Here is a 15,999-nt window from a genome sequence, read left to right as displayed (position 1 = left end):
ACCAATTTTCAAACTGGGGGACCCACATTGGGTGCTCAGATCAGCACTTAGCTATCTGGGTACCCACAGTGCCCATTCAAGTAGTTGTTGGGGAACTGAATTCTGTACTTGGATTCAAACTTGAAGTTGAGGCCTGTCTTGCACACAAATAGATGAGCACTGAATATTTATTTTAAAACATGTACTTGTAATGAGGTTAATGCTCATGTGAAAAGTAACAAGTGACACAACAGCATACAATACTGCCTTCCTGTATTCAGAGAATAAACACACTTGAAAGCACATTTGAGGAGCTTATTGGTAGAGTCCACCAGCCTTTCATTGTGGAAGACTTGGGTTCAGGTATTAGGTTAGTGGACACAGGTGAAAATGTGTGTTTTAGTGGGCACTTGTTGCATTGTAAAATAGCACCACACAATTTGCCATGACCAGCAATCTGTGCTCAAAAAAAGCTCAGGCCTTCACTGAATGGCAAAAGAGCAAGATAGAAGCCTGCACAGATTGGACCACTCCCTCAATTTCAGGGGCATTTTTCATTCAAAGTTATAGAAGTGTTCCCTACAGGATTTTTAATTTATATTTTCTTTTGTGATCATAAATCTTTGTTGCCATACCAGCTCAGGGCTAAGTTGTGCCAGTAGTGTGGGGGTACTGCAGAGTTGCCCTGGGGGAGCTCAGGGAAGACTTGTGCCTCCCTCTCCAAGCAGCATGGTGCATGAAGCAAGGCTGCATCATATTTTGGAACAGTGCAGCTAGTTCCCCACAGTGCACCTGGCTTGTTCCAATGCCTAGTACAGAAAAGGGGAACACACTCCCATCTCCTCCCACTCTCTTTTGGATGTCATGTGCCCCCAGCAACACACTGAGGGAGCAGCCTCGCGCTTTCCTGAGTTCAGGGACTGTAACTGTGACTGGCCCTAGCCTGGGCATGAAAAGATTGAGAAGGGGGCACACCTCCTTAATACTCATACTAGGTCCAGTCACAATCTGGTCCTTATAGCCTTATTGTACCATAACAATACACAGCAAAGAAAAACATCTCTCCTTGTAAAATACTCACAGAGTTAAAATAAACTATGTTATCCAAGGCATAGTCTATCTGTTGAGTCCCACAGCTGTGCAATGAAGATTCCAAAATGAAATGGGTACCATTCATCTTCGCTTTACAGGCAGGATCTAGTAGTGAGAGTTCTGTCCCTGTGTAACCATTAGCCTAAACAATGACATTGCATAAGTGGCTGAAACCTCAGAGAAAATACAATTGCACGAGATACATACTTACAAGTTATACTCTTATGCAAAAATATACTATGCTCTACTTAAAATGACTATTAAGAAGACTGCCATTGAATTGCATGTCCTGTGACATTTACTACAAAATACTGTCACACAATGACATTAGTTGTTGGAACAACAGAGGAGACAACCATCACATGGAGTAAAAAAAAAGAAAATAGCTATACAGTAACTCCTCACTTAAAGTCGTCCCGGTTAACATTGTTTTGTTGTTACGTTGTTGATCAATTAGGGAACATGCTCGTTTAAAGTTGTGTAATGCTCCCTTCTAACGTTGTTTGGCAGCCACCTGATTTGTCTACTGCTTGCAGGAAGAGCAGCCCCTTGCAGCTAGCTGGTGGGGGCTTGGAACCAGGGTGGACCGGCAGCCCCCCTATCAGCTCCCCTAAGTTCCCTGTGCAGCAGCTGCCCAGCAAACTAGCAATTGCAGCTGTCCCTCCCCCCACTGCCATGTGCTGCTCCTGCCCTCTGCCTTGGAGCTGCTCCCTGAGACTCCTGCTTGCTGTGCGGTGGGGAGGGAAGGAAGGGGTGGGGGGCGCTAATGTCAGAGTGTCCCCCTCCCCCCTGCACCCCGCTTACCCCACGTTCCATAGAGCAAGGGGGACACACCAGGGCTCAGGACGGAGGGAGCTTGCAGCAGCTGCGGTCTCGGCAAGCTCATCTAATGGCAGTGTACTTAAAGGGGAAATGCGCATATCTCCCTTGTAGAGTGAGAGAGTTAACCCTTGAGGGCTCAGCCAATTGCTAGTTCATCATTTAGCAGTAAGGGAAATATCCCACCCTCTGACTCCTCCACCTCAACCAAGCTTCACAATCATCATCACTGTGTACCAGTATTAAAGTGTTTAAAACGTGGAGAGAGAGAGAGAGAGAGAGAGAGAGAGAGAGAGAGAGAGAGAGAGAGACTTTTGTCTTGTGAAAAAAATGTCCCTGGAACCTAACCCCCTCATTTACATTAATTCTTATGGGGAAATTGGATTCGCTTAACATCGTTTCGCTTAAAGTCTCATTTTTCAGGAACATAACTACAACGTAAGTGAGGAGTTACTGTATTTTTCATTCTAGTATGAACTTCACTGTTTGGCCAAAACTGAATTTAAAAAAAGTCTTATTCTATACAAGATTTCCATCCACAATGCAAATTATTCCTCCCTAAGGCACAAGCAACCTCTGTGTAGATGGTGGGTGGTAGGAGAGCTGTAAATGCCATTTTTTATGGATCATAGTGGATGTCCATCACAGTCCCAATCTCTAGTCTCTGGCATCCAGCAATTGCCTCTTCACATTTCCGGTCATGAAGAGCCTGTAGAACCACCTGTCTACAAATTCTGGGACAGGTCAGAACCTAGAATCGGGGGAAAGAATTTTTGCCATATGTTTCCCCTTCAATCTGTGGGTTATCTGGAATGTCGCTACGGGTAACGGTTGGTCAGGATTGGGCCTTCTGTAAAGTGTTTCACAGTCTGGGATTAAGAGAGCAGACTAACCTGCAGGGAGTCTTTTTCTACTGCAACAGTCATCATTTTGTCATCACATTTTACTGAGAGGGCTACATCAATGCTTCCCTGCACCTCTTCAGGTTCTTCAGATTCTTGAAGCAGTTGCTCATAGAAACGACTCATTATTGTGTCTTCTGTATCCCTTGGTAAGGAAATTCCTTCTCCCACCTTATCGTGCCTTCCTCTGTTAATGTGAAAAGGAAAACCCAGGCTGTCGCTTAATGTGGGCTCCTTCAAAGCAGGCAGAGGGTTATCTGGCAGTTTGGTCAGCTCCGGGGGAAGAAAAGGGTGGTCTTCGTCATTCATCTCTTCTAGAAAAAGAAAAAAGAGTAAATCAAATCATCATCATAGAATCATAGAAGATTAGGGTTGGAAGAGACTTCAGGAGGTAATCTAGTCCAACCCCCTGCTCAAAGTAGGGCCAACCCCAACTAAATCATCCAAGCCAGGGTTATGTCAAGCTTTAAAAACCTCTAAGGATGGAGATTACACCACTTCCTCAGATAACCCATTCCAGTGCTTCACCACCCTCCTAGTGAAATAGTGTTTCCTAATATCCAACCTAAACCTCCCCCACTGCAACTTGAGACCATTGTGCCTTGTTTTGTCATCTGCCACCACTGAGAACAGCCAAACTCCATCCTCTTTGGAACCCCCCCTTCAGGTTGTTGAAGGCTGCTATCAAATCCATCCCCACTCCTCTCTTCTGCAGACTAAATAAGCCCAGTTCCTTCAGCCTTTCCTCGTAAGTCATGTGCCCCAGTCCCCTGATCATTTTAGTTGCCCTCTGCCAGACTCTCTCCAATTTGTCCATCCTTTCTGTAGTTGGGAGCCCAAAACTGGATGCAATATTCCAGATGTGGCCTCACCAGTGCCGAATAGAGGGGAATAATCACTTCCCTCAATCTGCTGGCAATGCTCCTACTAATACAGCCCAATATGCCATTAGCCTTCTTGGCAACAAGGGCACACAGTCTCATATCCAGCTTCTTGTCCACTGTAAACCCCAGGTCCTTTTCTGCAGAACTGCTGCTTAGCCAGTCAGTCCCCAGCCTGTAGCAATGCATGGGATTCTTCCTTCCTAAGTGCAGGACTCTGCAGTTGTCCTTGTTGAACCTCAAATTTCTTTTAGCCCATTCCTCCAATTTGTCTAGGTCACTCTGGACCCTATCCCTACCCTCCAGCTTGTTTACCTCTCCCCCGCAGCTTAGTGTCATCCGCAAACTGTATTGTATTCTATCCCATCAAGTTCTTTATAATTGGAATTCACTTGTGTATGAATACCAAAGAAATGATAAAAGGTCATAGTGTGTGCAAACTAATTCACTTGCTAGTATAGATCCAAAGGAAATACTAACGTTATTGTATCCACTTGTCTATTTCCTGTGCTTGCTATCCTTGTACTTAGTTAACCCTAAAACAATAACGTGTGTTAATTTTTAGATGTGAATTTAGTTGATGTGTAAAACTACATGAAGGATTGTTTCTGGTTATCACATTGTCGTTACATTATGTTTCCCATTGGAGATTGGAGCCTTGGAAATGTAAATTAAAGTTTTTTTAACTTCAAAGCAAGGGCCATTATGCAAAAATGGAAAATACACGAACTTTGTCTGTTTAGTCAACAGCGGGAGCGCCCATGCTGTGTTAAAAGCACTTTCTAGACTGTTTTCAACTACAAGGAGGAACTCTGGGATCAATTCTGCATCTCTGATCTATTTGGATGCTGTCAGGGGGCGTTCCAGATACAAGACAGAGGTCCCCAAAACTATTTTGGGAAACCATGAGAGACTTGTGGGAACTAGCAGACATTACATCTCTGCTATCAACTGGACTTACAAACTCTGACACACCGGTTCTATATTTTGCCTTCTTTAACCTCTCAATAACTGATTTATTTTTCTTTAGTTTGCTAAAGACATTGGCTCTCAGCATGGGGTTTGGTATGAGATCCAGAGCATCCATTGACCTGGGGTGAGTTGCTGACATTTTGGGGTTGGAAGAACCTAATGTGAGATGAATTTTAGTTTTAATAACCTTTCATCACAAAGTCCAATTTGTCTGAGAGGCTCTCCATCACATCTTGCCAAAGGGGCTTTTCTGTGGCTCCATGGTAAGGCTAATATAGTAATCCAGGAGTACACATTTGGTACTGGTTTGGTAAAATCTAATTATAGAATATACCACCAGTTTGGGGTATCTGTCCTGTTTTCTGACAGGCTGACCTGACTTGGGCACTCTTGGTTTTGAGCCACATCCTAGACACCGTGACAAACATTATCCAGAATAACTGTCCTTGCGGGACTGCAAAAGCAACTACAACAATTTTTCCTTTAGAGAGTGCAGTAGTGGATGACGGGCCCAATCCTGTAAGTCTTTAATCAGGCATATCTACTGCTGGAATTTTGTTTCAGTAAGGACTGAAAAAGGACTTTGAGGAATGGGCCTATTATCTGCAAAGGGTAAAAAAATGAGAAGGAAACATCACAACCAATTAATACAGTATATTCACTTCAACAATGTTGCTGTCACACAAATTCCTGGAGTAAAATTTTACTGTTACCTGCCAATGTAAATCCAGAATTAACTCAACTGGAGTTCCAGATGTACACCAGGGTAACTTCAATATTCAATAAAGTTCTCTTGATTTACACTGGTGGGCAAACAAGAATAGTATTTCCCTGTGGCTCTCTGCATTGTTATTCAGGGCTGAAATCACATTATCTGATTTCAAGCAGTTAATTCTCTGGAGGCCATACAACTACTCTAGATACACAAATATAAGCTTTTTTTTTATTATGCAAAACATTATTCTCAATGGGCCAAATTCAGATCTAGTATAAGTGACTATTCTTTAACTGGCTTAAATGGAGTTGGACCCACTTTTGTCATCAGTGACTTTGGCCCAATAACGCTATCTTTTAAAAGCCTTTTGATTTACTATCTTTGCTCAGGCTCTTCTGTTGAGACAATTTTGTGTGTAAACCATTTAAAATAACTCAGGGAAACATTATGTTCACATTTTTGAAAGACAAAACCAGACTAATTAACAACCTGTCCAGGCATTGGTGGTCCCTAATTCCAGAGACCACTAAGTACAGTTAATTGTATTAGCTTCAGGTTGTGGTAAATGCAGATACTCAATTCTACCAATATTTCAGGTAATAGCACAGTCTCCAGGGGTTTCTTACTAGAACTCTTGTAATTTTTTTTTTGGTAAGATTTTGCTGATTGGAAGATGTGAGCTCCCTTGGTACTTTGAGCCTGGAAGTACTGAGATCCCAGCGAATGAAACCTCAAACACATGAGGCCCTGTCAAAATGTCACTTAGCTAAGAGTATGGTATGTTTTTGTATATGATAAAAATCCACCCTCATACTTACCACTGTCTTCAATTCGTAGATGGAACCTATTAGCCACAGGGGCTATTGTGTAGGAAGTAACTGGGTGATAGCCATGGTCATAAGCCCACTTAATCAAATTCTCATGAGATGAGGGAATATCAGGTATTACTAATTTAGTCATAATCATAGATCGTTCTGTTTCTTTTCCAAAGCCAATACTGTTTGGTGCCTGCACATAAAACAGAAATAGATTGGTTCGTGAATTGGCACTTGAAGCTTTTTCCAGTCACAGAAAAATGAATTGAAAAATGCGAAAGAATAACATTTATTGCATTTGGTTTGTTAACATATTTTACCCTTTCCTACTAAAAGTTCACAGGGACAAACATATGACCCTTAATATAACCATATAATTTTCAGACCATGAGTTGAGGTTAGCCATAAGTTGAGGTGAACCACAATAAGAGACCCGAGTTTTTCAAATGTCCATCTTGCCTCACTAGTCACTACGGGGATGGTTGTCATTTTAATTATGTAAGCAAAATCTTCATTGTACCACTAGTCCGGTCTCCTGCACAGTATGGCAGCAATGAAAAAGGCACAGCCTACGACCCAATCCTTTATGGTGCAGCTGCACATCATCTATTCCACCTTAGAAGCCAATGGGACTTGAGGACACTGAGACCCAGATCCTCAGAGGTATTTATGCACTAACTCCCATTGAAATCAGCTGGGCCTCAGTGTCTCGCTAGAAGAGGCTCTTAGAAATTGATCCTCCGAAGTACCGAATACCTCCTGCAAAATGATGAGCATCCTCAAACATCACTGTAAATTTTCCAGTCACTGGAAATCTAGAGTACTCAGCATCTTTCAGGACTATAGCTAGCTATAAGACATGTTTAAAAAAATATATAAGTACGATGTATATTCTCATAAATACAACTTGTGCATAACTTGATAAGCTACAATATGAAAAGTATGTACACAAATAAATTCATAGTGATATTACACAACAACTCTCAGATGATTACAGATGTCAGTCATCTTTCATTTTATTATAAATAATTATGCTAAATTTCAAATCTCTCATTTAAATCTGCAAGTCAAGGGGATAAAACAAGCATCTCTAGCTGTCACAGGGTCCATCATAAAATATTTGCTGTTATTCCACTTTAAATTTATTTTAAATATTTGGTATCTTGGGTTTAAACATATATTTGCACAAAGTTCAGTTCTGTAACAATCACATTAACTACAGACCAAGCTGAATGTAATAACAACGTCCAGTAAAGAGGAAAATGGACCACTTTTTAACAACTGCTGCTATGTGCCTGCAGATCACACTATTTTCATGCTGCACAAGAAACACTTTCATTTCCATGCCTGATTATTTTCTCTATCATATATGCTGCATTTTTGCTAAAATCCCCATTTGTTTCCCATTTTGTTCGCTGTCAACATGACCAAATCTTAATCCTTTCCCACTGCAGGGCTTTAAAAGATTTACAATGCTGATCTGTCTTTGCCAGTTTGCTGCAGGACAGTTGTCATATCTGCCTGCTGCTTCAGATCAAGGTTCAAAGAAATACATTTCCTCTTAATGTGTCACCAACCAAGTTTTTGGACAAGGAGATATGAGTAGGTAGGTCTGTTGATAACACTAAAGGTCCAATCTGACATTCTTTATACACAACTTCCAGAAAAGTTAATGGGAATTCATTATCAGGCTCTTTAGACATAAAAATTTGATATCTACAGTTAAAAGATCATACTATAAGCGCAAAGTATAATGAGAAGCGAGCCGGGTGATCTGTAGCCACAAAGTTTTCTGCAGCATCATCAATATAGGAAAATCCCTCAAGGAGGAGGAAAAAAACAAAACAAAAAGGAAACAAGGGAATCCCAATTTTAGTGTCTCCTCTTAATACCTTGGTTCAAGTAATCTTTTACTTTTCAGCAGATACTAATCTGGATACAACTTCATATACATTTCAAGTAAACATAGTTCTGACTGGCTGGAATGACTATACTGCCCCAAATTTGCCGTATTTTCCTTTCTGTCCTCACTTTTTTAATTTTGTTGTTAGGACAACACAGCCAAACAAATATTATTGTCTTAACTGGCACTGGCCAATTTTAGGATTTGTTTGCACCTCTCCATTACACACTGAACCTGCACACCTTCACTCCTGTGCACAAACCCACCGAGACTAAGTGTAGTAACAAAGGTTGGCAGAATTGGGCAACTCATTTGTATGCCCTGTCAACATCCTGGTTCACACCTCGAGGACCCATATTCATAAACCATTATGTGTTAGACCTAGAAAGCTATTTACATATTTTCCAGATGTTGTTGTGAAGATGTAACAGCAGTTTCCTCTGGTAGGTTCCAGAATTTTTTCTCCTTTATACTTGGCAGGCACCCCAAAACAAATACACAAACACAGCTACCCCAAATGCAGTCTGAAATGGAGACCATTTCAGAACTTGGCATCATTTATTGTACTTGGTTATTTTTTCTCATCCAAAGCACAGTCCTAACATTTCTCCAAGCATTTAAATCATTTGGTTTTTACCCTACAAGAATTTCACCCATTCCCACTTGCACTTATATATGCTAAAATGAACGGGAGATAATAGAACTTGGCAATACATTGCATTTTCTCTTCCTCACCCACAGCACAACCTATAGTTTTGCAAAACTTGGTATGCTTGAATGGAGTGGTTAGAATGCCAGGCATTCCAAGTGGTGTTCTAAATGCGAGACAAAAAATAATTTGCATTAATCTACCCAGGTACAATACCAATTCAAATACGTAATGCTGTACAAAATGGGCCAAATTCAGCCACGGTGTGAGTGGAACTGTGCCCACTTACCTCAGGCTGAATTTGGACCATTGTACACTATAATTTTGTAATTCCTTTTTTCATACGAAATACATTACTGGTTTGTCGTATTTAATCAAAAATCTCATGAGCATAGCAAGACGTGGGATGGACTAGATGACCTAATTGGTCTTTCCATCTCTAATGTCTATGAGTCTATGAATCTGGACCTTAAACTTCCTTCCCTGGTTTAGAGGCAGCTTAGTATTCACCTTTCACTGTTTGCCAATACTTTCTCCCAGGACAATTGTGATTTGTGCTGAGGGCAAGAAGTTAGGAAAATTCAAAGAAGTGTGGAACTGATTCAGCTAGTAAAAAAAGAACATAATGAAACATTACCTAATTGTTTTGTAATGTTTTTATGCAATATCCAAAATTGGGCTTGGAAAGAACTTCATCTGAATAGAGGAATAAACACAGCCCAAATCTTGGATGAGCACTGTAATCTTCATGTACAGTCTTCTTGAATGATATGGGGACATTCAGTTCTTTCCCCCCATAATTACTGTAGGCCAAGGATGTATATTCAGAAAGGGATGCATTTTGAATGACACAATGGAGGAAATATTTGCCCAAGAACTTTAGCACGGAAATAAAAGTGATCTGATATCCAAATCTTTCAAAATGTAATATTGTTTCCTGTTTTTGTTATGCTAAATGAGAAACATTACATTGTGTCATCCACTTAGCCAGGACAGACATGGATGTTGTCCCTAGCTCTGTTTGCCAGAAGCTGGGATGAGCAACATGGGATGAATCATTTGATGATTGCCTGTGCTGTTCATTCCCTCTGGGGCACCTGGCATTGGCCAATGTCGGAAGACGGGATACTGGGCTAGATGGACCTTTGGTCTGACCCAGTATGGCCGTTCTTATGTAATAATACATTCTATCTTTTCTATTGAATATGTAATTGAACTATAAAAAGGGGCCATTTTAATAAAAAATAATCTTGCTTTGTGCTCTTAACACTTAATAAACATTTGAGACATTTTACCGTCCTTTAGGATTTCATATCACAGCAAATACATAAGCCACAAATGGCAATTTTTTCAGGTAGCTACATGCACATGCAATTTAGGTTCTAGCTGCCTATGAGCATGCAGTGGATTTGCTCTCAATTCTACAGCATGCGAAAATACTCCTTCAAAAAGGCATCGTTCCAGTTTATGCCTAAAACATTCAGTAGCAAATTCTATGTAGTAATCCTGAATGAGAATTTAAACTTTTTTGGGAGGGGGGAGGGGTATCCCTGTGTTTACAGATGTGCTAAGCTCAGTAAACTAAGCTTGGGCTTTCCCTTACTGTACAGGACTACCCAGGGCACACTTTACCCTTCCACACACTGGCAAGGGAGTGGGATTTTGAGATGTCACAAAAGATAACTTTTCCTTTCATAGCCTGAGCATCCCTCCTGTTTTCCCTTTACTCCCCTTACCCTCAAGACCCTGCACGCTGCCTACAATCCTCCCAGGAGATCTAGATTCAGCTCTCTCCAGGGCCTTGCAGGCATCTTGCCAACTTCTGAGATGAACTTATGAATTCATTCACTGAGGTACTGGCACATGAGAAGTGAATATTTTTTTCCAATGTGTAAGGAATCTGCCTACATCTCATGGGTGTCAGATAAATGGGAGGGATTTACGTTCTATTCAGCAGCACCATCCACTCCTGACCCAAATGTCACCAGCTGCCAGAAGAGTTCTTCTGTGTATGTGTTCCTCTGTATATATGTAGAGACTTTTGAATGCTACTTTGTGAAAAGTGCTAATAACCCAGGGATGTTAGCTAAGAGGGAGAAGACATTCAGAGTGCAGTCTGTTATTGTACTCTAACTCATTCACATAACATATTAGCTATTAACAGCATTTTGCTTCTTGAAAAATTAAAAAAATGCATTAACTTACAATCACTTCCAGTTTTCCCTGAACATCATGTGACTTGATAACCCAATTGACAGACTTTTTACACTTGAGGATAAGTATGAGGTCCCTGACAAGCATGACGTCTGGTTGAGATGGTCTAATGTCAATGATTATATCCACCTGGAAAGCACTGTATATGGAAAATAAAGGCAAAGTAAGACCAGAATGCCAGAAATTTTCAGCTGTCAAACTTCTTCCAGTCCATCATGATTCCAGTGTCTGGCCAGCTGATTAAAATCCTGGAGATCATCCCAGGCAACACAACATGTGCAAAACAGATTGTTACTTCACACACACTAAAATGATTTTACATAACAGAAACAAGTGCTTTTTCAGACTAATAATTATTGTTCAATATTTTATCTCTTATTTACAAAAAGTTTTTGTTATTTGTTCCAGCTGTTATTTAAGCTAGATTAAACTGAACCACTAGTAGTTTGCTTTATACAATATTTTTTCCTTATTTCAACAAAACAACTCTTAAATATACAGTTATTTCGGTTTCCATGGGTATAGATATATTAAAGAACAAAGATCACCCCATCGAACCACAAACCAAAATAAACTAGGCAGGTTCAGCAACACAAAAAAGTACAAATGTGTTTTAGTAATATATCTGCTCTTAAAATTTTGCATGTGTCGTAGAATTATTATACTATCGTGTTTAGATTCCAATACTTCTGGATATATAATTATTTAAAAAAAAAAAAACACAACACACAGACATCCAACCTACTGATTGCTGGAAAATTGAGGAATACAATCCAGATTTTTAACAGCACAGTAAAATAAGTAGAGCAAGTGGATTTTACCCAGCAATAACATTTCCTCATGCAGAATATAAATTCAACAGAAAATCTTCATTTCCATCATGATTTTACCAAGTCTTAGACCATAAAAGTATGCTTGTTGCCAATTAATGGGCCTCAACTAAACTTTGCATTTTGATTTAAGACACAGGCCCTGAGATATTATCTCCTGTAGTTATGCACATGTCTCTCTTAGTTCCTGTTGGTTTCAACATGGGCAGCATCTGGGCATATAACAGGATTGAGGCAGGTACTGAATTTTTTAATCCTAAATTTTACTAGTACATTTAAACTAAGAAACATTTGCAGTTTAAATATTTGAAAAGTAAACTCCCATTATGGACTTTCAGCCAAAACCAAGACCCAGAGCTCCACCCAAGCAGAAGGCTGTAAGTGGGTATCTCCACAGGAGACCAGTGGTGGCAGTGATGAAAAGGAACTGCTCCATAGAAGCTATGCTTCACCACAATGGTGGAAGTAGCCCTTTACTGTCCCAGCTCATGCCACGCAGCAGCAAATCCATGGGCCCTACCCTGTCCTGCTTCTGTCATGACCCCGCCCTCCCTCAAACTGCCAGGCACTGCTATTTAAGGAACTCCTGCAGAGCTGGGTTCAGCAACATGCTGGGTGTGCGCATCCCCTGTGTAGCTCTCTCCCAACCGAACTCCTTTGCATAACTGAGGTGTACCAATTCCATTGCCAAGGAGCTGAATTTGCTCTTAATGAAATTATGACAAAATTCGGTAACTCTTAGAGATCTGCCTGGTCTCTTTGGTAAGCAGACATTAGTCTCTTTCCACTATCTTTGAGGAATACACACTTCCACTGGTGCCTGTGGAAAAGCTGCACTGCTATGCTGACAGTGAAATACAGATTTTATGTACAATAACAATACTTAGCACCTATATAGGACTCTACAGGTGGAATTTTCAAAAATGCTCCACATTGGCCTAACTCTGCTTCCATTGAAATCAAGCAGAGATTTACCATTGACTCCACTGAGACCAGTTAGGCTACAAGTTAGTACTCTTTCAAAAAAAAAAAAACCCAAAAAACCCCACAACCCGTACCCCAAAACTTTCCCTACAACTTATGGCATTTTAGCTAAGCTTAATACCCTTGACAGCAATACTGTGAGGAAAACTGAGTCACAGAGGTTAAATGATTTGGCAAGTCATTAATAATGCAGAGATTACAATTTGGGAGTGCTCGCTACCAGATGCTGCTCACTTCTTTCTGCCAGCTGGCTCCTCTTGAACACTTCAGGCCAGACTCTGCCACCCTTACTCTGTGAGTAGTCCCACAACTTGAATAGAGTTCTGCCTGCAGAACAATGGCAGTATATGGCCCACGGGAACTACACTTTACTTTTACAGTCCAAACAGGAAATTAATGTATCATTTTGAGGCATCAATCCAGGGTCCTGCTCCATATCCTTCTTGTACTAAATATCAGATTTCTACCTCATTTAAAGCAGAACAGGTCTGATTCTTCAACTCTTTCTTATAATGACCAAGAAGTCCTATTGATTTCATTTTTGACAGATACTAGGATTTTTACTTTAGTTATCTAATCCTCACAAGTTTACTTTATAACTTAATTTGTGGACACTTTACCTGTAGGGATTGGAGTTTGGAGTGATTAATTCAATTATATGAACCTCTCTTTCTTGGTCTGTGGCAGACATAAGGCACCCCTCCGCTGTCTTTGGTTGTAGATATCCCGCAAGGTAATTCAGAGAGAGGAAATTCTTTTCTATGTTGCATGTGGGAGGAAAAACTTGATCTGGGGAAAAAAAGTATACACATATGCACTGATATATATGTGTATACCCGACCCAACACACACACTCCACTTAAATACAACACTTCCTTGTAATCCTGATTTAAGTATACTTACTTGCGTAAGTATGGATGATACACCAACAATCTTGAAAAAAAATGGTGTTACTGTTCTAACAATATAGGACATCTCTGAAGCAAAAGCTATAAATAATTTATAATTGATAGTTTCTATTTACAACATACAGACATCTGAAAACAGGTGTAGTAAATTACAGGTGTAGTAAAGGTGATAGCTGAAAAATGATGGGTATAGTAAACTTTCTTCAGAATGAATAAAAGTACACTTAATCTGGCGCACTGTGTTTAAAAAAATATTTCTTTTGAATGTAATTCACAAAAAAATATTTAAAAGGGATACCTTCAACTAGGGTGACCAGATGTCCCGATTTTATAGGGACAGTCCCGATATTCAGGGCTTTTTCTTATATAGGTGTCTATTCCCCCACCCCCCCGATTTTTCACATATGCTATCTGGTCACTCTACTTTCAACATAAAAGCTAGACTTCCTTCCTTCTGAATTTTTTTTAGTCATTAGTCATAACATCCAAGGTTAATATAAGTGAAAGAGATCAGATATTTTCTCTCTCTATTTTCAGTTTTCTTACTTTGTGTGTTTGACCATACTTTGTATATAGTCAGTTTAATTGTTTTCTTTATATACGCATTTCCCTTGTTTGTATACCTTTCATGCAGCAAGAGGGAAAACTGATTATAAAGTCACAACAGATAGGTTCAACGGCAAATGTGGTACCTGAAACTACTATACTTTATTTTATTTTTCTTTAATACTGCTGAGATTTCATATTGATGGTGGTCCTTTGAGTCTGTGATGCAAAACAACAGAAGCAATAGTTTTTGGGGCCAGATTTTTAAATAGGGCCTGTAAAATTGCATTCAAAATACCAGTATTTCCATAATAATACTTTGCATTTCTGTAGGGCCTTCCATCCAAGGAATTGAAAGTGCTTTAACATAAGAATTAATCTTCACAGTATGCTGTGAAGCAGTTATCCTCATTTTACCGATGGAGACACTATGGCACAGAGGTTTTAAGTGACATGTCCAAGGTCATACAAGAAGTCAGTGACAAGGACAGAAATAAAACCCCAAACTCCTATCTATCCCTTTGCTCTAACCACAAGATTATCCTTCCAAAAATCAGTAGCATGATGAACAGCTACTTAGTTTTCATGAGCAAACTTAGGATATGGTACAGTCAAAATTGCACAACAGACTTAGAAACTGAGCTAAGACCACTTGTAACATTTGGTTCTCTACGTTATGGCTGACTCATCATCCTTCAAGTGACTTCTAGTTTGGTACATAACTTCATATAGAGACTCCTGCAATCCCTAGGCATAGTGCAACCAGCTAAGATGGCTCCTTTTCCCAACCCTGCACAAAACGGTCTTTGAATATTCACTTTGCTTCTTCCTCTAGATAATCTTTCTATCAAAACTATATGAGACTACAATTATGCAAGCTGCCCAACAGAGCACTCCCCTAACATCTGTTATGTGCCCGGCCAGATGATGAGCTCTGAATGCAGCTGCAATTCTGCCAACTCCTCCCACGTAGCAGCGGATGGAAAATGATCTGTACTGAACTCAAATAAATGATATTTAACCCTCAGCAGCAGCACTGTAATATATTTCATGCCATAAAATAATTGCCTCTCAGTAGGTCATGGATGATCACCACATGCTTTATATCATTAGCCACCGCAAAGAGCTTGATTCCTGTTCCTGGCATCTTCATTAAGTGTTTCTAGAATTTTCAATCAATCAGTCTGTTTCTCCGCCTGCCACTGGTTCTGAGACTCCTCACTCTGGGCCTCTTCTCGATAGTACACTCTCCCTCTGCTCTTCATTTTAACTCTCTCTCACTGGCTATTTGACGTATACGTATAGTTTTTCTTTTTCCTCCTCATAAAAAACTGTTTACTCTTGCCACTTGTAATTTCCAAGACACTGATTGTAACAGAAGATAAAAGGAACCCCATTCTGTCTGCCCTTGGTCATTACTTTCTAGTTTATGAATTTTCTAGTTGCTTGAGAGGGGGAGTTTAAGGTTTTAATAATCTATTTAATTGGGGTTTAAAAAATGATTTATGGAGTGGTTGGTTTACGGCCTCTCCACCTTCCTGTAATCTCCAGACAATAATACCATGGAATTTGCTGTAAAATATGCATGGAAGAATACATGATAGGGTATCTGGTCAGAATATACAGATGCCTTGAAACACAATTTGCCAAAGTGTACCCACTGGAGTTCTGCAATGTAGCTGGCAGATGCTTCATCTTCAGAGCCTGCCAGATTGCTTGGATTAAGGTGGAATATTGTACATCGGGACCTGTAGTTTCTGTGGGCAGCACTTCCATTTTAAAGATAAGGG

At 40.0% G+C, this 15,999-nt stretch overlaps 1 protein-coding gene across 8 annotated transcripts in view; it reads right to left on the bottom strand.

Moving 5' to 3' along the window:
- The window catches only part of TGFBR3 (transforming growth factor beta receptor 3), a 175,574-nt gene that overhangs the window by 28,544 nt on the left and 131,031 nt on the right, over positions 1-15,999 (bottom strand). For 7 of the 8 annotated variants that reach the window (XM_034779115.1, XM_034779117.1, XM_034779116.1 and 4 more), the window contains 5 exons: positions 13,376-13,544; positions 10,933-11,080; positions 6,179-6,368; positions 2,784-3,106; positions 1,061-1,213 (listed from right to left, as the gene is read on the bottom strand). In XM_034779115.1, the coding sequence (XP_034635006.1) occupies positions 1,061-1,213; positions 2,784-3,106; positions 6,179-6,368; positions 10,933-11,080; positions 13,376-13,544 (983 nt within the window). The remainder of the gene's footprint in view (positions 1-1,060; positions 1,214-2,783; positions 3,107-6,178; positions 6,369-10,932; positions 11,081-13,375; positions 13,545-15,999) is intronic. The other variant, XM_034779113.1, reaches the window with a different exon arrangement.

The sequence above is a fragment of the Trachemys scripta genome, chromosome 8, assembly GCF_013100865.1.
Source record: "Trachemys scripta elegans isolate TJP31775 chromosome 8, CAS_Tse_1.0, whole genome shotgun sequence".
NCBI lineage: Eukaryota > Metazoa > Chordata > Testudines > Emydidae > Trachemys > Trachemys scripta.
The sequence above is the reverse complement of the archived record's forward strand: the minus strand, read 5'-3'. Positions and strand labels throughout refer to the sequence as shown.